This window comes from Protopterus annectens, chromosome 16.part0 (genome assembly GCF_019279795.1).
Source record: "Protopterus annectens isolate FY-2018-M chromosome 16.part0, PAN1.0, whole genome shotgun sequence".
Lineage (NCBI taxonomy): Eukaryota > Metazoa > Chordata > Ceratodontiformes > Protopteridae > Protopterus > Protopterus annectens.
The window spans coordinates 607,786,885-607,812,521 of NC_056750.1; the positions used below are offsets into that span (position 1 = coordinate 607,786,885).

The window sequence follows — 25,637 nt, forward strand, 5'->3', positions numbered from 1 at the left end:
ACACCACTTGTATGCATGATGAGCCTATGTACTCGGTAGAAAAGCAGCATTTCCATTGTTGAAATTTAAAAAATATGCAGATGTATCAACCATTGCCTGCATCTTATCCATCTTGCCTGCTTAATGCAGGAAACAGCTAAGCTGGCAGCAAACCCATGCATCTCTGCCAATTGCAAAGTAGATAGCAAAGGATTGACTGTGTTTTATAGTCCTTCTGTGCATGGTGCAAAAGTGCATAAGAAAGCAATTATAAATTACAATAAGTTGGGAAGAGCACCTAATTAATAAAATAAAATAGTTGCAGAGTTTTCCACCTGTTACTCAGTTACATCTAATATAACCTACATTTGCCTGCAGCTTTTGCAGACTGCTTTAAACAGGTACATCTAAGAGCAACTGGTGTTTATGAATCACTTCATTGCTATGCTGCAGTGCAAAAAGAGCAAATTCTCACAAGCATAAGCACAAGTATAAGTACCACACTTAAACTTAGCATTGGAGAAAAAGCTTACTCTGGGATAGCATCTGCAGCACTGACACTGATTAATTACAATACCCAAGTCTTAGACTCCATACTCTAGAATATGAATTTGCAAAGTACTTGAATGTGCCATCAACTTGTAAACAATATAATTTTTTTAATTGAGCATCTCTCCTATGAGTACTTTTTATAAATCATGTAAATGCTAAGTCTGACCATTGTTTGAGATACTGTCCACTGGTATGTATGACTTGTATTTACCTCCATGTTTATACAGTGTTAAGATAATGCACTATGCCTGTACTTAGTATCTGCGTTATACAGAAAAAAGTCATTAGACCAGCTCACTTACCCAGTTAAATTTTAAATAAATAAGTAAATAAATATGGTACTCAGATATTTGTAAGTATCCCGCTTTGCTCAAGAATTCTGGACGAAACAAAAGACAATGGGTGGGACAAAGGACCAAACTTGGGAATATATTTTAAAATTGCCCATATAAACCTAGAAGGTTGCTAAAAATGCATTTTCTGAGGAATATGAAGTCTGAAACTTGGTTGTCTGTCATTTTTTACTTCATTCTTCCATGTGTCAGAAAATCATAAATAATATGAAAAGACCAAAAATATGAGACAAAAATCAGGTCAGTACAGAATTCTGGACAGTTCAGAGACATGGCTTTAAACGGTACAGAACCAAACAGTTTACTGTTGAGTAATCCAAAGAAATTGTTACTGGCTTAAAAAATAAATAAATAACATAGTTCTGACTACAGTACAGGGAACTGCAAAGTAAGAACAAATGGTGTATTGGGGGCATAAATTGTATTCCAAGTGACTGTTACTGTTTTAAGTATGATTTATGGAGTTGTTACTCTTTGTTACCTCTGTTTTATTAAGTGGCTTTGAGGGACTGAAATTCATTGATCTTGAAGTTTTGTTTTGGTTTGTATTTTTTGAACTGCAAGTGCAGTTTGATTTATACTGTTGATTGGTACTGTAGATGGGGAGCGGAAGAATTTTTCCATTCTCCAGTATTTTTTCCTTCTGCATGGTAGTGGTCTGAATCTGGAGTTGTTATACTTTTGCAAAGGGATGTGGGGTGCATTGAGGACTTGTCCCTCTGCAATAGAGTACTTTTTTTCCTGGAAGCTGATTTTATTGTGATGTTGATTTTCATTTCTTGACATGAGTGGAAAAGATGCTGGTGTCCTAAGTGTCTTGTCATGCTCTCACTCTTTTATTACCAAGAAAATATTTGAAAGGTAAGCTTTTCCTCTGCTGCTTGGTAAGTAATTTTATTATTATTATGTTTTTGTTGATCTACCAAATCTTGTTAATCCCAAATACATTGTTTTTAGGGACAGTCTGGAAACACAGATCTGGTTAAAAGAGTTGTTCACTTGGCTATTCTGATATATGGGGATTTCCTTCCAGCTCTTCTACCAGTAACCGGGGTTTGTCTAGCAAGGCTAAGTCTTGGGGGGGGGGCATTTTAAAGGTGATATTGAAAGGCTGATGCCAAGTTATTAAATCCTAGAGTAGCAGGTGGTGCTTGTTTGACAGTGTAGCACAGAGCATTAGGAATTAGGACTATGAACTACTACATTGATTCATCTGTATGCAGTTCTTGGTTTGATTACTTCAGTCTTCATTTGCCTGCAGTGCGACTCTGAACAATTCTTTAACAAGATGGAAGTCCTGGGTTACTTATGAAAAGAGACGCTTGTAACATTTGGGCGTACAAGGATAACAAAAGAAAAAACTGTGGGATGATACTGCTGCAGCTTGTCAGGTTGCCCCCCAGGTGGAAGGCATCAGGGCTATGGCTTGCACAGGCTCTAGAGAGAAAAATTTGGTAACATGACTTGTGGGTTACCTGTATGAGGAAGCATGCTCAGACTTGTCCACAACAATGTAGAGATGCAGACAGGGAGCTCGAAGCAAATAATCCCCATCTGTAGCTCTGGTTTAGAAAAATTATCCTTCTCCCTCATCACACACACTCAACCCAGGTAGGGGCACATTTTAAATAATTACTAGACAGTTTACGTGAATTTGGATGTAGGCTGAAATGGGGCCTCCTTGAGCATGGTGGCCAGAAGATGGATGCCTATGATTTTTGAGATACTTAAACTAATGGATGTAGGAAGTGACTTGCTGAAAGTACAGTTCTGCTCTATGCAAGCATAGACAAAGAAATTCATAACCAACAAAGCAGACAAACTCCACAATACTTGAGAGCCTTAATTCTTTGTACAATCCTGCCAGTTATTCTGACTTCTCTGATGCACTGGCTTTAAGTACTCTACATTTGCCATCCCTAAATAACTACTCATAATTAATGTATTCTTTTTGTCTAGATTTGTGAGTATTGGTTTACTCATTCAGTCCCTTCCAGCAGACTATATGTAGACTGTATGATTATAGAATTTCCACTCTTTAGTTTTCACCAATGTCATGATGTGTTTGTGAATATTTTTGGAGGAAGAGGTAAAATATGATTGAGAAGTATGCCAAGTCTTAGTTTTCAAACATACACTGTTAACAAGAGTAGATTTCTTGTGAAGCACACATGTAGTGTTAGTAATATTTTAATTTCTCACTTCTTAGAGTATGCTGACTGGCTTGATGTATTATCGTCCAGAGGATCCCATTGAGTTCTTGGAAGGCTGCCTGCAGAAAGTACGAGAACTTGGAGGCCCAGAAAGAGTACGATGGGATAGCTTTATCGGTCAAGAACGACGGACGTTGCCTCCAATACATGGAGGGCAAGCTAAGAAGTCAGTGTTCAGATCAGGTAAGTCAAGAATATATAGTGTGCCACATTTGGTAGTGGAATCTTACAGTTTTCTAAGTCTTCTTTAGTCTTCTTTGTAAATTGACTGATGAGATTTCAGTTTCTTTATTCTGTTAATGATTGAAAATGACACTTGAGTGATGCTACTTTTGATCCCTGCCTAAGGAAAATGGTTTAATGAAAGAGACTTACACAGTCAGGGGATGATCGTCTCTGTCAAGATCTAGTGACCTTAAGAGTTGATTAAATTAAGGTTGCATAAGAGTGCAGTCACTTGTGTGTGTATGGCGGGGGCCTCATTACATACAGTATTGTGTAGTTTATTGCATTTCTTAGAACAGCTTGCTTCAGAAAGTTACTAGTTTTGTTATTTATAGAGGGTGATATGTTACTTTCTTGAGACTACATAGGTTTTCTTGCATTGTCTTTTTTCAAAATGGAATCACTCAATTAGATTTAATTGACTTTAATTTTAATCAAAGGCTTTAAGAGTGTGGTCACAAAACTGTGGTGGTAAGGAAGTTTATTCTTACACCCTAGGTTGTACAGTTTCACAGATATGAGGGTATAGGGTGCCAGGGTGAGCTTTCCCCACAGTAAAAACACTCTGTTGCGATAGTCAATGTTAATTTTATTTTTGCTGTTTGCAATTCATTGTAATTCTGTTTATGGACTTACTACATAGCCAGGATTTTGTTATTAAGAAATAAGCGAGTAGTGTGGAACTGAACACATTTATCCATTAGTGGTGTAGAGAAAATACTTTTTGTTCTGTAGTCAGACTACAGTTTGGACTTACTGAAAAATATTTGACATGATTCTGAAAGAAGAGAAATGTGATTGCACTGCAATAAATAGCATGTCTGGAATTGTGCAACACAACTCGACAGGGAATAGGTTTGCATAAGTGATAACACAAAGCAGCCCTGCCAGGGATAGTGCTGCATAACTAAGTCAATCACTCGCGAAATTGGCAGTCACCTAGCAGAGGTGTAGTTCATTCTACAATAGATCAGGTGACCTGGGCCTACAAGCACGCAGGCAGTGTGCTCACCACAATGTGCATTTACATGCACAGTGAAACACCTCTCTCCTATATTAGGGGCACAACTGAGACTCCATAAAAGAAGTCCACAGTGAAGTTCCTGCTATATTTGTAATTTAAATGGGAAGGAAATGTGGTGATAGGACTTTCAGAAAGAGGGTGGAACAAGCAGAAAATACACAGAGGCCGGTGAATAGGGAAAAGTGGAATGGGTAGGGGTATGGAGGGTAGTGTTTTGGGGGGGGTAGAGATGCCCATTTGTTTACATTTAGATTAGAAAAGTAGAGGGGCAAGGGAGCAGGCATAAGGGATGATTGGAATGGACCATGAAGGTATGGTACTATATCAGTGCTATGATGATATGCTCCAGGGTACCAATCTGAGCCTCAAGGCACCGGTCCACCTCTGTCCACACTAACCTTTGCATCTTCCATTGTGTGACCCAAGGTGGATCTCCAAGTGCTGTTCCCCACTGCAAAGCCTACATCCCCCCATGGAGAAGTATCACCAGAAGCTACTAATGGGCCCTCCTGATCACTTACTGCAGGATGACCCTTGTGTCTGTGCTGACAGAGACTGACCTAGGGACTGCTGGCACCTCAACAACTGGTGTTAAGGCACTGTGGATGCTGCCATATACCATCCTGCTCCATGGTAGAAACTGCAGAATAAATGAACATAAACTGAGACAAAGAAAACAACCAAGGAAAAAATAAATAAAGTGGAAGAAGTTGACCAAGAGAAAGGGGTGAGTACACAAACAGCAGTGAACAGCAGGATGAGATGACTTTTGTGTGACAGGTACTGTAAGGAGAAAAATGCAGTCAGCAGAACAGTGGGTGACAGAAATGACTGGGGAAGACCTATGAGAGGACTGGGAATAGTGATGTGGGAAATGAGTATATATGTCTTGTAACTGCTTTGATGGAAAGTAATACAGGTTGAGTGGTAATCACTCTGTGTATGTGCTCACTCACAATGGGCAGTGAAGCAAAACAGAAATAGGAAAAATGTACCCATGAAATATACAGCCCCGTGGAAATAACAGTGTGTTCAGATATTTTACATAGCATGACAAATGCTGGGATATGTGGCAGAGGACAACACTGTACCATACATAACATAACACAAGATACCAACAAAAATGCATAACGGGCACATAATCCCTGCTGTAATACTGCACCTTGATAAACTGAAAAGCAAATGCAGTGGTACACAACTGCTTGATAGATGTCACACCCATGTTGTGGCAGGCACATCTGGGTATTGTGATGAACAGTGGCACGGGCACTAATAATGAAATGGCAGGCAAACAGGAGTGGTATGCATACCCAGAATGGTGATTACAAAGCTTTGAAGCACTGAACAATGCAAACTATTAAAGTACTTGAGAGAACACTAATAGCCTTAGTTGCTTTGTTATACCCAAAGTCAGGACACTTGACATTATGATGGCACTGTAAGGAGTATCTGGCAGTAGTAAGGACAGAAACACAGTTACACTTGCATTTAAAATATATACATGCCATACAAACAAAGCAGAAGTATAGGCAATGGTTACATTCTTTACATCATTGCAAACCTGAACAGTGTTGTGCTAAGCAGGTAAAACAGAGATGTGTGTGTGACAGCCATACAGTACACATAACCTGATGTCTTGATAATCTTGCCCATTCCTCTGGCATGAGATTCCTTCTGTCTCTTTCTGGGCTGAAAAGTAGAAAAAAGAAAAATAGAAAGTAGAGAACAGCATAACCATTGACATCAAGAACAGCTACTAGCTCTACAGAATATTCATGGAGTCATAGACTAGCTGTAGAGAATGTTCATAGAGTCATAGACTAGCTGTAGAGAATGTTCATAGAGTCATAGACTAGCTGTAGAGAATGTTCATAGATATTCTAAGGCCACCGAGTCTCTCAACCATTCCTGACTCGCCAGTATCTGCCACCTTTTTCCAGAAGGTCCATCCCAGTTAATTCCAGTCATCCTGCTTATGTTTAAAGGAAGGATAGTGAGTTGCACATTTAACATGCAGGTAAGCGAGACATATATCTCCCTTCAAAAAAAATGTATAAGACACTGAATAAAGGGGTAGAACTTCCAGCTTCTGTTGATAACTCAGGGACTTTAGGCCTGGGATCTTTTGGTTAGAAACCTTTGAGATCTTGTCTGATATCTTTATTGAGATGCATCCCAAATGGGGCATAGCATCTGATAACTGGCCTGATCAATAGTGAGTATAAAGGAGTGATTACCTCTTTAGACCTTAATGATATTCCTTTGGCAATTAGCTGGGCTAAATAAAAGAAATTCCTGACAAACTTTGTCACATGATGGTAAAAAGAATGGGAGCTATCATACCCAGGTTCCTAACTATTTTTGTTTTGAAGAAGTGTGTTGTTTAGACTATATAATGAAGGAAGGGGCTGCCTACCAACAGTCATGACGATATACGTTTTAGCATCAAGTCTGAGACGATTTATAGTACACGAATAGCTTACTAGGATGAGTTAATCCGGGATGATTTGGTGTCATAGGGTAATCTAACAGCACCCAGTATTCAATCATCTACAAACTTTATTAGCCAAAGGTTTGGCTCTCAGCTTGAAGATCTGAGAAGTAACTACCAAAAAATCGAGGTGCCAGCATTGAGCCCTGAGGTCACTTTCATACTTTCTGATGAGGCACTTGCAACTTTGTAAGTTCTTTCAGCCATTTTAATATCCATCTTACCAGATATGGGTCGACTTGTAAAGCATTTAGCTTTTATATGATGCCAGCATGTGGAATGGTGCAAAAGGCTTTGGACAGGTCAAGATACTGCATGGCTACCATCTACAGCTTCCATAAATTTGCAAAGAAAATTGCTAGATTAAATAGGAACTATCATTCACAAAGCCAAACTGCTGGGGACCAAGTCTAAAGAAATTCTTTGTATCACAGTTTATTAATTCAGTTGTAATATATTCCATGACTTTGGAGATGAGAGTTTTTAAGGCTAATAGATCTGTAATTACCCAGGTCAGTTGTAAGGCCACCCTTATATAGGGGCATTACCACTGCTGTGCACCCTCATTAGCAGCAAGACCAGTAGCTAAACTCAAGTTAAACAGTTTAAGGAGTCTGTCTGCAAGGGAGTGTTTTAACAGTATTGCTTAAGCAGCCAGGTATATCATCAGATCTCATGGAGGAAGTATATTTGGCCTTGGTTACCACTTTCAGTAAATTATTTTTCGAGATAATTAGGGGAGTAAGGGATTCCGATATTCCATTGCTTTGAATACAAGTCTCAGGGGAGAAACTGAAACTAAATTTATTTGCAAGGATATTAATAATGTCACTTGGGTCAGAATATGAGGCTTCATTATAAATACATTCTGAACAATACAGAGCATTTTTTTTTAGTTTTCTAACATAGCTAAAGAAGGATTTATAATTACCCTTGGCTTCAGAGGCCAGCCTAAGTTCATAGACTTTTTCACTGGACCTGATAGCATTCTTCAGTTTTTTATTTTTGTTTTGTTTTTTAATGATTTTAATGCCGTCTTTGAGAAGATCGGTTTTAGATCTATCAGGATGGTTTGTTTTTTGAATTATCTGTGATACTTGTTTCTGGTAGGGACTTGCTAGAGTTATGCACCTTTCTTAATGATAATTCCATAGTGAAGCTTGTGGTTATATTAAAGTCAAGGAAAGTGCAGTCATAAGTGAATTTTGATATTTTGTCACAGAGTAGGTTGAGGTCAATATGTTTGCAGTCCTTAACTTCAGTGGGGTTTACTGTGGGAATTTGTAGGAGTTTAAAGGAGAACATCATAGGAGGTTACTAGGCTATTGGCCCTTATACATCTAGCCAAGAGTTTAGCCCATTTTTAGAAAATCAGCACCTGATGCCCCTGTCCAGCAGGGACATGAGTGGAATCCCAGGGGTATATTTTCTGCTTCCCGTCCAGTTATCCCAGTTGTACTTAAAAAGGGGTAAAGAGGTACTCTGCTTGATGTGGAGAGGGAGCCTATTCCATAGATGGGGGAGTCTCTGGGGCACAAATCTATCCTGCCAACAGGTCTTGTTGATGTCACAGACCAGGTTGAGGCCACGTGTGTGGGTTACTCGAGTGGAGCTTGACTTGTCGATATGCAGCAGTCCCATCAAGCTGGGGTCCGTGATCACCTTGTATGCCAGACAGAGGTCACCTCTGAGGAGTCTGTATGAAACTGAGTAGAGGGATAGGGCCACATGTTTATAGACACAATTCACTGAGGAAGGAGCTAGAGAAGTAGTGCAAGACATGGCCATATTTGTAAGAACCAGGTCAAGAATTCCATACCTTCCAGTACTTTTGTTTACCATCTGCTTAAGGGAATGTTTATTAAGTCTAGGCATTTTGGACATATCCTACATTGGAGGTACAAGTATCCCAGTTTGTTGATGGGTAGACAAAGTGGGTCTATATTAGACGAACAAATACTTAAAATGTCGAGTACGACATGCTCAAGAGCATTTAAGTGAACGTTCATCTAAGTGAAACACCAGAATTTCAAAACAGAGAGTTTTGAAAAGCTATAGTTGGCCAGCCATCAGGAAGCCAACAGCTGATGGCTAAAATGTACTGTACACCATTGACCCCACCCCCAAAAAAAAACAAAAAACTAAACGGATGTGATGCAGTCTTCACATGTATACCAAATTGTAGTAATTATGCAGAAAAGCCTCATTTAGTAAGACAAGTAAGCATGAAGTCATATTTACAATCACACTCATGCTGTCTCCTCTCTCTTTTTCTCATCAGTGGGGAAGGTCAGCTTGGTACTTTTTCATGTCACTCTATTGGAGCCCATACTGCTTCCCAGAGTGGTGATGCCAGTGCCATCACTTATCACTCGGCAAGTGAGTGCCAGACATTCACCTTGTGTTGGGGGCTCTTAATCACAGATGCTCCTGGTGGTGCATGGCAACAGGTGAAGGAAAATGTTTTCTTGCTCTGCTATGCAGGAGCCCTTCCATATTCGGGCATTCCAAAAGCCATAACCAATTGCCAACTTAAAATCAGGAGTGAAAATGGCAGCTAATCTGTATCAACATATATCAGTGAAACTATGTAATTCTCATTGATGGATAAGCATGGCATCTTGAGGCAGCCCAATAACAGTGTGCAGTAGCATGAGCACAACAGGTATGCAAAGAGTGTGAGGTGGCATTTGCATGGCATTCACACACAGCATGGCTCTATCCTGAGGTGCACAGTACACTAAAGTGGCAGCTCTCTGATATTCAGACCCAGTGTGGAATCGTGCCTCTACAAGCTGCTTGTAGGGTTTGTTGAAACCACCTGGGCATAACAACACAAAAAGGGAGGGATATGCTGCATGGAAGTCCCTCTGCCACAGAGGTCCAGATTACATGCATAGAAAAGGTCATTGGAGTAGGGAAGGCACATTGGATCTATTTCAGTTGATTGAATGACATTGTCGAAACTCACATGGTTGAGACCACATGATTGACAATGCAGTTCATCAGTCAACATAAACACCACAAAAACATTGTATCGCACCATCACACCTGCAAATTATATATAGCAACTCTGAGATCACCCTACAGTGGGGAAAAAGGTACATTCCTCAATCCCCACTGTACAGTGATGTCATTCAAAAAGGTCGATGAACTGCATTGTCTATCATGGGTCCCAACCATGTGGGTTTTGACAGTGTCATTCATTGAGCAAGTGACATAGACCCAAGGCACATCTGCTACATGGTTCAGGCTGTGCAGGTGTGAATGTGGAGCACACTGATATTGTAAAAGAGAAACAGGTCTGTATAGACAGATCACAGACCACAATGATACAAGGCATTCTGTTTCCAAACTGTCCACATTTACTTACCTCAGTGACTTGACCTATGATGATAGAATATGGCAGGCATACTACGTGTTGCAGTTACATCTGCAGCATGGATGGTGCATAGTTAGAGGTGATGAATGGAACATTTATGCCTGGCACTGATCGCAGGTGTATGTTCCTGTGTATAGGTAATACAATAGCATCAAAGTAGTGACATCACAGAAAAGTTTATCTCAGTAGAAGTCTTATTACAGGCCCTACACACACATGCATGTACACACACACACACACACGTACGTGTGGACTGCATGTACATTCAAAATATAGACAAAGCTGACATGGTTTCCAGAGACTGTGTGTGACAGGACCTTGTGATTGATGTAAATACCATTGCCACAGCAAAGCAGGTCTACTTCAACATCACCAAGATGGTGGGTCATCACACTGGGAAGAATGGTGGCTGGTGAAGAGCTACCATCACAGACACCACGCTCACTGTCTGTGGCCAGTGAGAGAACACTGATACCTGGTGAAGGCCTGTATATGTAATCTGGCCTGATGGTTACATTGTGTCTCGCTGATGGGAGTGCTCCAAGTTGATATTCCCATGTGTCACAGCCAATATCTGGTAGCACAGCACTGCCATGAGCTGTCAGATGGTAAACATTGTCACAAGTCTGCTGCAGGAAGATCCAGGATGCCAACACCGTAGCATGCATGCATGTGTGTGTGTGTGTGTGCTTTTGTTAATTGTTACATGTAATACTGCTGTGGCAATGGAGTGTGAGATTGTCTTATATGTTAATTTATGCAAATGGATGTTTCTATACCTCCCTTCAAAGGTGTTACAGTTGTGGGGTCATCTATAACAGAACAGGACATACCTGATATCAGTACAGTGCTTGAAGATGGTAGCATGCTCATGGCACAGTTGGACTATACAGTGCCACTATCAGTAAAAGTTGTTGCAGACGGCACCCTACTACTCACATCTAATGATGTTTTTGTGGCAGCTGTGGATGGCCTTCATGCCAGCCTACTGCCTACAGAATGACAAGCCTCATTGGCAGCGCAGTACAGGGTACATGCTGGCTGCTAATGCAGCAGCACCAGTGGCACAGTCGCACAGTGGCAGAGAGTGAAGAAGGCATGAGTGAGTGATTTGCTAATGGATATCAGTGCCATGACTCCAGCTCGCTTCTTGACCTAGGTGTCACACTGGACATAAATCAATGGATATGCAGGTCAGTGATCTAGACACTGGCACGTACCATTAGTACCCCATTAGAGTTGATTAGTATGCTGCATGACATACATGATGACATATACAAGACCTGCAACACCTGCGACTTATAGTGACAGGGAGCATTCTTAACTGCTAGAGGTAACTGAGATCACTTTGTGTGTTTTGTAGCCATAATGGGGTATTGTGTCACTGTCCAACATATTCAACATCATACCTACTACCACTACTCCTCTGTCTCTACTGCTGATGCATCTTGTAAGGCAGGTAGCTCAAGGTCATGAAGCATCACTTTGTCATCACCATGTACTGGACTGAACTGCAGTGGCATGATGAGGTTCAATTTGTAGACATAACCATCATAGGAGACCTCTGCATCACATGGTAGTCAGTCTTGTAGCTCAACACCATCCTTGCCAGCAGATGCTGATGACTGTCCCATGAAGGGGATACCCCTGTGGCCAAGGCCATCCACAGTTTACATCCTATCACCTGTGGACCCACAACACCTGTCACATCCATGGTTGCACAATACTCCACAGTTAGCTGCACCAGTTTCACCCCTCTCCAGTACTATGTGACCATCTAGCCATGTGTTTCCTCAGGAAGCTCCACCCCCTTAATGGACAGTATAATCAAAATCCCCCATTCTGCCAGCTGTGGACCACAATAACATGTTTACCTAGTCATTCCACTTGTGTAGCTGTTGGTGATCCCTCTCACCGGCTCAGTCATACTTGTACAAATGATGACAACTGTGTCCTTTTCCCCCTTCTCTGTTATGTGGGATAGGTAGTGTTTGAGGTACATTGCAGCTAGTCAGTACAAATGTACTGCATAGCCTGGGTTTAGTATTGCATGCATCAGTTTTGATCTTTGTTGTGTCTCTGCTACTTCTTTCCAGTGGTGCAACATATTGTGCCTTTCTCAATTTTACATGCAACTTAGCAGCTGTTTCCTCCAAAGACATCTCACCCAGCACCTCCTCTGGTGCCAGGTCAGGTCTGCTTGCCACAACAATAGTGAATCTATGCTTGTAACTGTTTTCATAAAACCATATTGTGTAACTTTGCACAGATAAATATTGTAACTCACTCCTGGGATAGTGACCACATCCCTCACAGACAAGGTTTGTGTTAACTATCATAAACCCTTACCTCTGTGAACTTCACTCACCTAACCACTGACAATTAGAGCAAATCAGGATAAATATGGTTAGGCTTGTAAAGGTTCTAGGGCCATTAGCATAGTGACCTTCTGTGAACGTATAAACCTATAAGGCCTCTAGAGCATAATACAGTGCACCATCAAAAGCATCTAGGCAATAGAAGCAGGTTGTCAACACTTACAGACCATATAGCTAAGGCTAGTACAGCAGTAGTCATTCAAACATCTACTGTTATACTAAAGTTGATTACACTACTGTACCTTTACTAATAACAGAAGAAAATGTGAATGAATTACAGTGATGCACTAATATTAATTTAAAAATGCAGTTATGGAAAGATGTTACAAGAAAAGGTTGCACTGAACAAAAATTATCAATATGGAAAGAAATTCAGTAATATTTTTATAACAAAAAAAGAAAAAAATGGTGTGCCCAGAGATTTACTTTTTCTTATTTATTTTGTTTATATTTGTTTACCAGGGTAGTGCAGTGATAAAAAAATGACCCCTTCAGGCACAGCCCAGGTAAAAAAAATTCACAGTAAATGCAAAGAAAAAGAGGTTAGACAGAATATGTTGTCATTAACATGCTTTTTATATTGTCAAGAAAGCACTGTTTGTAGTAATAGAATGTTCCATGAGTTAATGTACTTCAGTGGTATATAAAATGTATCATAACAGTATGTACAATATTTGCAGTCCAGAAAGTAATTGTAAAGCAGCAAGCCAGGAGGGAGTGAAGGAGAGTTGTAAATTAGTGCTTAGGTGATTAGGAAAGTAGGTGCACTGGGCCTGTTTGAGGTATTTATGAGTTGGGTATCTAAATTTGGAGTATGTGATGTCTCTCAGGTAGATAAGGAGAGACTGGCAAAGTGTTGCATCAGTGGCACAACAATGCATGTTCTCTGCAATGCAGTTTAGTTCTTGGTGGTACAAGTGTAAGAGCAGTCTGTGAGTAGTGCCTTATGTTGTATGAGGAGGAGTTTTTCAACAAGTTTGGCTGCAAGAGGGGAGAGCATTTTGAGATGAAGCAGTCTATTGTGCTAAGCTCCTAGTAATAGGTTTGCTGTTTGTTTTATGGGGAGCCATTTAGCTTTGGCAAAGGTTAGGTAGTGGTGTTCATTGGAAGAGGAGTTAAGGATGAAGTAGTCAGTAGTTTTAGAAGTGGTCTGCATGGGTATGATGTTTTTCTTGGAAGTAGCAGGAGTAAAAGAAATGTCATAATCAGGTTGGGAAGGAGTACTACCATGCCTATGGCAGTTCTAACTCGATGAGTTATGTAAGGAGAGATTTATTTCTGGCCCAGAATAGCAGTGAGTTGCATGGGTTATTTCCATGTGAATATGGAAGGTAAGGGACTAGTAAAGCTAAATTCCATGATATTTGAAGAAGGTAGTTAAATCTATGTTTCAGTTGTTTAAGTCTGTAATCTGTATGTTAAAGTGGAAAAGCTTTTGAGATGTTTCAAGTTGCATGTTTTGGCTGTGTGATATCACACTGGAAACTTGAAAGTTTCTAAGTACATAGCTCTTAACTGGCTGAAGTCTTTTATGTTCTGAAGGAACACTGCTGAAATTTGTTGACTTGAAGTTTTTTGAGGCTTTTTCTGAAGTAAACGCTGGTGCTCTTCAATTTAATAGCTGCAATTGTTATGCAAAAGTATGTTGTCTGCCGTGGCTGTTTTTACTATGAAGTTTACATTTGCAATATAAGTCTTTATTAAAATGTTTGCTTTGTAAGGAGTAACAGTAGTGCTGTTGGCTGTGGCCTTATTCTGTATGAAGTTAACAGTCTTCTGTCTGGAAAAACGCTGGTGTGCTGCTGAATAGTCTGTTATGAAACATTTGCTGTAGTTACTGATAGACTGGAAAAAAGTGTTAAGCTGGCTGCTGCACTTGGAACTGTACTTGAAAGGGTTACTCACTACAACTGTGTCTGTTGAAGTTTGAAGAAATGTGGATTGAACACTGGTACCTGTAGTGTGACTGCTGCTTTGAAAGAAAAACTGTTTTTCTGTAGCTTGCTCTGTAGAATACACATAGTTGAATGAAACACTGCTCTTCTGTAAATTTTCTGTAGAACACACCTAGCCTGACTGCCGATACAAGGTTGTTATGGGATGTTGGGACTTACTTTAACTGTTTTACCTCATTCACAGCAGCTTGCCATTGAAAGAATTGACAAAACTGTAGTATACTTTAACTGGAAACAACTGAAATGAGACTGGAATGAAAGTCTTTATCTGTTAATTACCCAAACTTGTGCTGAGCAGGTGCCAGTCTCTCCTTTATGGGCCAAGTCTTTTGTACTTTCCAGAATGAATTCTGCAACCACTGTAGTCCATTAAATAAGGCGTTATTAAATGTTCACAGTATCCGAATACTGTCTTCTTTAACAGTGCTGATAAACAATAACAGTCTGTAGAAATGCTGGAATGCTGGTTAATAATAGTGCTGCTAAATATATCCAAAGATTCTACACATATATTCTGATTCTTCTGAATAATATAAACTGAAACAGTCTTTCTTGGACGTGTCTTCTGTACTGAGGCTCGGGTGTCTGTATTGTAGACACTCTTTTGCATACAAGTCCAAAAGCTAACTTCCTTTCTGGAATGATGGATATTTAATCTTTTCTGTATGTTAGTTGGAACTAACTCACTGACTTCCCTAACTGTATCTGAAGTATATTTTAATAATATCCAAACCCTGCGATGCTTTACATGCCTCTTTAACCTTGGTTTCCAAGCCTGGTCTTGCATGCACCTCTTTATCTAGCATTCCATTGCTATGTACATCTTTCCCTTGAGAAAGGAACATCCTTTAAACTGTATTTTGCACATCGTATGCTTAGCTGGCAAGATTGTATCTTTTCCTTGAAAAAGAAGCATTCTGTATTTCTCTGAAACTGAATGCATACATGTAAGCACAAGTCTGACTCTATGTTTTCCGGCCTATTATTCTACCTTAATGTACTATAGTAAATTCACTAAAAATACCCTAACTCTAACAAGAGTTGGATGGATGAGGTCATAAGGAATTTTAATATAGTTGGAGAGTAGTAAGGGACAAGGAAGGATGGTATTAATCTTAAAAAAAGACAAAATAATTATTAACTGAGAGAACAAGTACTTGAGAAGAGCTATGAATCATATCTGGATATAGTAAAGTGCAAAGAAAGAATTAAAGGTGTAATACATTGGCCAGGAATGTTAAATCCTATGAACCATGTTAAATGTTGGAAACAAGTACTTGAGAAGATACATGAATCACATCTGGATATAGTAAAGTGGAAAGAAAAACAAGAGGTATAATGTATTGACAAGGAATGTTAAACCTTAGAAATGATGTATAACAGATCAATGACATCAGTGGTAACCACCATTATCTCTTCATCAAAGTTGGTAGTGGATAAATTGTCTAAAAAAGTGCCAAGAATCCATTGGAATGTACTTAAAATCCTCATAGGTAGTTTTGTGTTTCGTGTCCATGTATAGTGATGAGAATTCTGTTTTTGATCCCCTGAAGAAACTACTGAACTTAGTGGTGGATTGAGACTTTTCTTGTGCACCTTTAGAAATACCAGCTATAGAGGGTATGAACAGATGTTTGACTTACAGAAATGAAAGATCATCCTGAATAATGATATTTTACAGCACTGAGTCTGACAATGTAAAATTAATCCTGGAATACGCAATGAATATTCTTTCCCTAGATCAAACAACAAATATCTTTCACTGACATGTTGTTTAACTGCCAGTGTAAAACAGTTGTCATTTGAGCTTTCTTATGGTAAGACTATTCATGTCATGAAGCCCGACAAGGATGGAAGTGGTATTTTGATGGACACAATTGACTATTCTAGTAAATTGCTGACAGTGCTGCAGAATGACGCTACCTGGAAAAATGTTTCTATGAATGTCAAGATCTGCCATTGAGACCAGTAGTAGTGCAGGGAGGGCTCAAAAAACTAGGATCCCTTCCACAACATTGATAAAAAAAATTTAATTTTTTGGAAAAATTTTAAACTATCAACTTCAATTCTATTGGCTACTATTTATGTCATTGATATACTTACTGTCATACCTTATTTCCAGGATTTAACATGGTTCATGGACATCATACTCATGTGTGCAAACATTTTGAATAAAGACATCTGGATTCTGCATGACCTCTTGGAAATTGTTCTGAAAAATAGTTCTCTACTTTGAAGGGGAATACTTCAAATAGTTTTGGGTAACAATGAGGGCAGCTTCAACTCCCATTTATGCTAAAATTGTCTTAGTTGCTGAAATTTCACATAAACATTGCAATGCACAACAGGCTTCTGGATGATATTTTCATTTTGTGGATAGGGGATTTGGCATCACTTAAAGAACATTTGAAATACAGTACAAGCAGCACCATTTTTTAAATCACTAGCAAGCAAAGTTCTGATTGGATGAACATCTTCAATGTATAGATCATTGAGAAAAAAGCTGTAAAATGTTTACAGTCCACGATTTTCCAGAAGTCCACTTTTTCATATTCTTATTTACATTTCAGAAATTGTCACCCTTTCCCCTCATTCAATAAAAATCCCGCATATTTTAAGGACATTTGGTTCATCTGTCAAAGTTATGATGACACTTTTGACATGGAATATCTAAAGTAATATAAATGTTTCTAGACAGAGACTGACTAAAAGATTTGCTGGAAAAAACTAAGGATGAAATTCTTCAAAATAGGTAGACCAGATTCAAACCAGTATTAAGTTATGGTAATAAAATTAAATTCCATTGATGCTAAAAACATTACAGATGCTGTAAGGCACAACTGGGAGAGGGCATTGGCAATGAACTTAAGAAGATATTAGGCCCTGAACCAACATTTATCCTTAGTAGATTCGGTAACATCAAACAAGCACTGGAGCAAGGTTCAGGATTTACACCCAGCAATAAAAACAACTCCAATAAGAAACAAATGGCAAAATGTAGCAAATGTAAATACTGATAGTATAATTTTGATACAGTCCCAGTAGATCATTAATCAGTTATGATAAAATTATAGGATACCCAGTGCATTATAAATGTGGCATCAGCAGTGTAGTCTACCTTGCTGAATATTTGCCACGTAATGGTTTGTATATGGGCAAAATGGAAAGGGCACTGAGGAATGTAATATATGACTATTGTTATGCTGCTAATGTCAGAAATAAAAACATTGCCCTTTTTAAATATACATTGATCTATAGAAAATTTAAAAAGTATGTATTTTTTGTAAAGTTCTTATTAACATTAGGGGTGAATTTTTGGAGATGCAGACAGAATACAGGGAGGTACAGTGGCAGCTAGGACTTAATGAACATTTATCAGTACCAAAATTAAGGTACACAAAATTGTAAAGTTTGCTTAATTTTTACAAGCTTAGTTTTCCAATGTTTTATATTTATTCATAATTATATGATTCTATAGCAGTATTTTTATATAAAGAAACTTTTTAAATATCAAATTTGCTTTTGTCTTTTAAAACTTTGACATTCATTATCATATGATCTGTATCACCTGATGTTTAATCATGTGACCTTCTCTGCATGTATTTAAGAAAGACATGTTAAGTTTGTCATGTTAACTTGCAGCATAGATTCTGAAGAAGTCTATTGTAATTTTCTAGATGAAAGCATTTAATCTTGTTAGTGTTTCTTCTCTGGATTGCTGGCATGGCAGTGTTTTTATCAGGTTATTTGTTTTCACTCTTACACTGTCAGTTTGGGATTGCCATTTGGATTTTACTTTTGGAGTTTAGCATTTAGCTATCTTTTTGGTATGATCTTGGTACAAAACTGAACTTGAGGAAAGTGTAATATATACAAAGAGAGGGCTTTTATTCATTAAATTGTCATTTGAACACCTTTTTTGAATTATGACTTAAGACATAGGCAAACATACATTTATATAAAAGAAAATAAACCCCGTTAACATGTTACAGTTACTAGTATTATATACATCAAATACATGCTTGTGTACAATTATCTTCACTGTAACATTACATAAATTGATCGATTTCTGACATCTCTTAAACCCCACTCCTCCTCCAAAACATTGTTCTGCATGTCTTATTCCCACAATCTCCGTTTTCTATGTAGTTTGCTCCTACCTTATTTTTTTAAATATCCCACTTCTACTTATTTTATCTCTCTTACAATATCCACTAGTTCAGGTACAGCTAGCCTAAACTTTGATTTCCATTTTCTAGTAATTGATTTTTTGGCGGTCACCAGAATTTAACTTAACAAGACCTTACTATGTCTGTGTAATTCAGATCATATGTCCCAGCTAAAAAATAATTTCCTTAGTTACACCCATATGATCCCCCAGTATTTTTGACGGAGTACTCTGTAAGGAATTCCTAAAGTATGCCAACTAATTCCACACCTAAAACATATGTTCCCAGTTCTTTGGAGTCTGCTTAAGGTATAAAAACACTTATGCAAACACTTCCAAGCAAAAATCCTAAATCTTCTAGTCTATGATGTATATTTGGGAGCCATGCATATGTCCTGTCATTGTTTGCTTGTGAATTGCTTATCCAATCATTCTTGCCAATGTTTTCTAACCTCCTCTGTTAGATTGCTATAGTTATTGTGCAATATTTTATATGCCTTACTAATTATCCCCTTTTTAACAGCAGCTGTTCTAGAGTCAACTAATAACTCAACCAGAGCAGGTCTGTCACTTAGGATTCCCCCTATCTCTTTTTCTTTGCCCTACTCGTACATCAATCCCTGATAGGGAAGGCAGTCTTTAATCTGCAGTCCAAATGTATTTTTGCTTTCTTCCCATTCTTTTACCTTTCTCTCTCTAGTAATTTGCTCCCAATACCTTGTTTCCTTTGCCAGTTTTCTTAAGTAAAGTCCAACCCCCCCTTGCCCATTCTCTCTGTGCCCTTAATTGGAGTCATCCCTATTGACTATTATTTTTTCATTTAATTATGAAATACCAAAGGATATTCTTGTCTCTTGTAAATTTTTGAAGCAACAACTGAAATTAATAAAGTAATATAAAGGGTGAGACAGAAGTTAAACATAACAATCTTAAAATCATTTTCAACACAAATGATACAAACTCTTTGATTTAGATTAGTAAAACTTCTACTAGAAGAGACCAGTGTGTGACAATAGGGAGAATAATGCCTTAGAAAGATAGTAGGCAAGGAGCTACTTAGCCAGATTTGAAAGCAAGTGAAGATGTGAGAAGAGAAGGAAAGTTTGGCCATCTGACTCCTTATTCATTTGAAACAACATTTCTATATGATGTTACATTAGACTGCAGGATTACTGTGCCAGCATTTGTACCAGTAATTAAGTATTGTTACATTAGACTGCAGGATTATTACTGTGTCAACATTTGTAGCAACGTTTACATGCTATGTTAATTTACATTAGACTGCAAGATTACTGTGTAAGCATTTGTAACAGTTATTATTTTGTTACATTGTTACAGTAGACTGCAAGATTATTGTGTCACTGGTTGTTGCAACATTTGTGTACTTTGTTACATTAGATGGCAAGGTTACTGTAGCAGCAGTTGTAACAATAATTAATGTACTAAGCTAAATTTGACTACAGGATTACTGTGTCAGCATTTGTAAGAATAGTTGTGTACTATGTTACATTAGACTGCAAAATTACTGTGTCAGTGTTTGTAACAACAGTTGTGTACTAAAGCAATAACCGACGATGTGGTGTGGTATATTAAAGATTTACCCATGGTTGGTGTTGTTTAATCACGAGGGCTTTGCCCTCGTGATTAAACAAAGGCAACCGTGGGTAAATCTTCAGTATACCACAACCACGGAGTCAGTTATTGCTATTATACAATGACATTATTTAAGAAAAAAACCCCTTACTTTTCTTAAATAATGTATTTGTATAATGGCGGATTACTGTTCTTCCACCAGTTGTGGTATACTGCTTCATTGGTTTGATGTACTGCGTATGCGTATGGGACTTGCGTTCCCACGTATACCCAGTACATCAATGCTTTGAAACAGACACAATGGAAAAAAGAAAGTCTCTGTTGCTCCATTTTCTCTCTTTTTTTTTTAATTGTCAAAAAAAAAAAAGGTTTTGGGGCACTTTATACCAACGGAAAAAAGTCCGGGCAACTGGACCTTTTTCCGTTGGTATATTGTAGGATTTACAATGGGCACACTAGTTGGGCTGGGCCAATCAGCGTGCATGTTTTCGAATAGTAATAGGGAGTCATTGCATAATATGTTATATTAGACTGCAGGATTACTGCATCAGCATTTGTAACAACAGATGTCCTGACTGAGTCACTGTTGAAGTACCCATGTGTATAAATTAAGGCACCATGAACCAGAGTTGTTAGAGGAACAGCTCACAATTCTTTATTGAATGAACACTTAATGACTGACCACGTTTTCGTCATAAAGAGTTAGGACTTCATCAGATACTGTAGAACATTCCACACAAACCAAGTATATATATTCAAAAAATCATGAATAAACAATTGAATAATTGAAAAATTGAAAATCACATGTTGGTGCTTTGTGGTTTGCTTTTTGGGTGCCTTAATCCTTGTTTTCCTTGTCTGCATCACTGTTGAAGTGTTCATAACAGATGGGCTGTAGTTTGTTGATGTCTGTCTGGGGTACCAAAGCTTTACCATCCTAGGACGTACATCCAGATGATGACCTCAGCTCGTCTGCATAGGGATCTACTTTGTATTCTCAAAAGCCAAAATACTCTAACTTTATTTTTGAGAGACGAAATTGAAGAAAACTAAAATCCCGGACCACACATTTCTCACTTGCCCAAAACTTCACAAAAACACACTGTAGTATCTGAAACCCACCTAGGTGGGGGGCCTGCCACCCCCCACACCCACCCTAACTGTATATACCAACTCCAGGATCACACTACAGTGGGGAAAAGGGCATATTTCCCCACACTGGGCAAGTGTTTACTTGCCCTGGTAAAAAATGCATGGTTTGGGATTTCAGTTTTCGTTCGTCTCGCGAAAATAACATTCAAGTGTATGGGCATTTGACCAAGCAAAGTAGACCCCTGCATAGGGGTGTAAAATTGGATGTACGTACAAGATCCTATAACTATCTCTTCGCAAGCCCGAGCGCAGGTCATTGTACCCAATGGACTGTAATAATTTGGTTGCTGTGTACCATAGCTTCACTTGTCAGATCAGATATGTACCCCATTGGGGATCCATCCTTTCTAAACATTTGACTGTTTTGCTAACTGTTATTAGATGTCAGCTAGGAGGGATAAATGTGAGTACAGTAGACGAATTCCATAAAAAGACTTGCACCCTAAGTGCTTGTTCTGTCTAGGCCCCAAACATGACTATAAAACCTGCTCCATATGTCAGTCTTTATTTCCTGAAACCCTCTGCTGTAAGCTACCCACACTTGATACTTTCCTCTAGACTCAACGACTTAAATGCTTGGCCCACTCCATGTTCTCACCACCATGTTCTCCCCATTGACAAGGACAGTCAAGCAACAGACAGGTGAGGTAAGAAAGTGTATATGTCCTCCACTTTGACTTTCAGAGTTATTAGCTACCAATCTCAAATGACAATATACCTACTCTCTTTGCTACAGTCCTTAAGTAAATTTCTAGCAGACCAAGCTTTACAAGCAGTCAAGCACAGTATAAAATGCAGTTATGATGCTGTGGCTGCCCTGAAGAGGTATCCGCAGCCAGACACAATATATAAGACACAGTTATGATGATGTGGGTGACTCTGCAGGGCAGCTGCTACTAGCATAGTGATCGGGCAGTTTGCCTGGTTGTGAGGCACCAGTCTGTTCCAGAAGGTTTCAAGTCAAAAATTCTTGATTCCCTCTTGGATAACTCCCTTTTATTTGGCTCACAATCTGCCAGTCTTTTTAACTCTTTGCAGGAACAGGGCAAGACAATGAAAGATTACTGTAAGATTCTTATTTCTATAGTGCTTGGGTAGTCTGGCATCATAAAAATTATCTAGCAAAATATACATCCTTTGCCAAGAGGGATCCTAGAATCTCATTGGCAAAGGAAAATTATTAAGAAAAGATTCCCTGAGAAATCTCCAAGGGAATATGTCTCATAGGCCCATGCTTAGTAGTAGGCCACTGTATTATGAGGTTTAATGACAGGGGTTATTATCACACCCAGGTGGTTAACACTTCTAGGTTGGTTAATTCTATGGATCAGTCCCAGTTGCTGCATTATAAGGCCAGACATGCTCATAAACAACCTTTGAGATTAGTTACTAATTATGGAAGTAACACAGTGTTTTTATTGATTTGGTACAAAAACATTGGAGTATTTTATTAGCAGATAAATATTTAAGTAATTTATTACCATCAAGATGTTTATCCTCATACAGGAAAGGTAAAACCTTGGGTAGCTGGTTTAATCATTATAAGAAACTGACTTCATTGAATTAGAACATACCAGACCACTATTGAGGGTCACACCATATCAGGTTGTTACCCTTGTGGTAATTGCAGTTTTTGCAGGTATGTATGTAAAACTGAAAGTTTCACTTCCAAAAACACTTCAGTTGTTTTTGACATTAACATTTTTGGTAACTAACACTGACTGGGTCATTTATTTAGTGACCTGTAGCTGCTCAGTATTTTGTATTGAACAAACCTTCCATCCCCTTAAAATCAGAATTTCTCAACATCTCCGTAATATAAGATGCAGACATGGTACAAACACTGTATTTAAACATTCAATTTCACATCAGTCAGCCAAGTTCAGTTTTATAATTATTGATGGAATAATTTTGGAAAGAAGGGGCAAAAGTGGATGGCATAATTTATTAAATAGAAAAGAGAAAATGTGGATTATTAAGCTAGGGGGTTGTTCACTCCTGGACTTTATGGGCATTTGTAGTTAACCAACCATTATAGTTTCATTGCTTTTAAAGGCAAGATATTTTGGGGTTTTTTTTGAATAACACTGATAAAGACTTGATGCCAAAACCAGTCTGTTTTTGGTTGGTTTAAATAAATTTACATTTATCCTGGCTCATGGACTTTGAGTGCTGGCTTTTGTTGGATTTTTACGTCATACATTCATTTAGCTGTGCAACTTCCTTACTGGCGTGCCATTGAGTGTTACGGAAATCTTATACTCCTAAGACATTCGCAGACAACTGAGGTTTTACCTGGACATAACTAAGGATATCAGAAAAACAAATCAGCCGTTCATCTCCTTTATGTATTCCAAGTTTGGACTACCAGTTTCCAAACAAACTATTGATCTCAAAGGCTATTTCCTTCAGCTACTCTCAACATAAGACTTTTTACCCACGTGGCCAGAAGCACACTCCACTTGAGGAGTGACTTCATCAGGTGCCTTCTACAAGGAGGTGGATAGTAGTTCCATTTTAGAAGCGGCTACCTGGTCATCTGTCCACACCTTCACAAAGCATAATAAGCTTTATAAGCTAGACAACTCCTCCAGGTCAATGTTTGCCAGAACTATTCTGTTTGTCCTCCTGGACTCTTCACATTGTCTTCATTTTAAGCCTGTCACCCTTCTCTCTCTTCAGCTCTGGAAATCACCCATCTGTTATGAATACTGAAACAATGACACAGTCAGGGCATAGTACAATTATGTAAGAAATTACCATAACAGTAGATGTCCTACTGATACAGTATTCCTTCCCTTCCACTTTATCTCCCTTATCTTCCTTTCTTTCCTTTTTGGCACAAATACTATGCTTTTCACACACACACACACACACACACACACACACACACACACACACACACACACACGCATATCCCTACGATGTTACAGCTCTTCCTGGGGACACCTTGCTTATCTTTTCAAAGTAAGCCCCCTTCTCCAGCTAGCCAGTTTCTTTCCACAGCTTTCTTCAGACCATTGCTAACTTGGAGATAGTCTGAGGATCTCAAACATACATTTGATTTTATACCCGTACACAGATAAGCTGAAGTCATCATTCGGACATACATCTTAGGAATGTAAAGCTTTGATACTGCGGATGGATGCCAGCAAGCTACAACCTATAGTTTCATAGTTTCATAGTTTAGTACTAGGCTATCTGCACTGAGGCATTTGCAAGCCTAGCCCTAGAGATGTGGCTTTCGCCACTCCATGTAGTGGTACTAAGGTGTATAGAATAAATTTAGAGTACTGTGCCTTTGTCTAGTAGTGACATATTGAAGACCCCCTTACTTATTAAAATTAGTTTACTGTGCCTCTGTTAAGCAGCGACACAGGGGTGACCCCCCCGGGGTAAACCTACGATCTCCCATCCACTCGTCAAGATTTCTCTTGAAGAGAGACAGTGAGGGGCTCTGCCTAACATGGACTGGGATTTTGTTCCAGAGTATGGGAAGCCTCTGAGTTATGAATCTGTCTCTCCAGCATGTTCTATTCATGTTTGTACTGAGGTTTAAATCTTTGGCTCTCGTGGTTCTTATGGATTTTGATATTTTGAGGTGGAGCATGTCCATCAATTCCTGGTTGGACATGGCCTTGTATGTCAGGCACAGATCACCTCTGAGCAAGCGGTATGCTACTGAATAGAGCTGGAGTTTCTTTAGCCTGGCAGCATATGACATATGTTGGAAACCCTTGATCCTCTTGGTGAGGTACTTCTGGGGTCTCTCCAGTTGTTGTAAGTGCCGGGTGAGGTACATACCAAATGGGGCATTGTACTCCATCATGGGCCTGATAAGGGAGGAGTACAGGGGCACGATGACCTCCTTTGATCTGGATGTGAACCCCTTCATGATAAGGTGGGCAAGGTAGAAAGTCTTTCTAACCACTTTGGCAATGTGGGTGTCAAATGAGAGGTCACTATCAACTTGGGTCCCCAGGTCTCTGATTACATTTTCGGTACTTAGTGGGTTACTGTCTATGTGATAATTTGTGGGTATTTTCTTTTTCCCAAAGGGGATGACTGTACATTTCTTGGCATTCAGTTTAAGGCCATGATTCCAGCACCAGTTGTCCATTTCGGTGAAGCCTTTCTGTAGGATGTATGTGTCAGCTGGTGTATCGACTATG

The 25,637-nt window shown here is 38.9% G+C and overlaps 1 protein-coding gene across 2 annotated transcripts in view; it reads left to right on the plus strand.

Moving 5' to 3' along the window:
- Nucleotides 1-3,093: 3,093 nt before the first annotated feature.
- Nucleotides 3,094-25,637, plus strand: part of LOC122790848 (adenylate kinase isoenzyme 5-like) — a 1,153,343-nt gene continuing 1,130,799 nt past the window's right edge. For both annotated transcript variants that reach the window (XM_044058488.1, XM_044058489.1), the window contains exon 1: nucleotides 3,094-3,280. In XM_044058488.1, coding sequence (XP_043914423.1) covers nucleotides 3,097-3,280 — 184 coding nt within the window. In that variant the 5' untranslated portion in view covers nucleotides 3,094-3,096. The remainder of the gene's footprint in view (nucleotides 3,281-25,637) is intronic.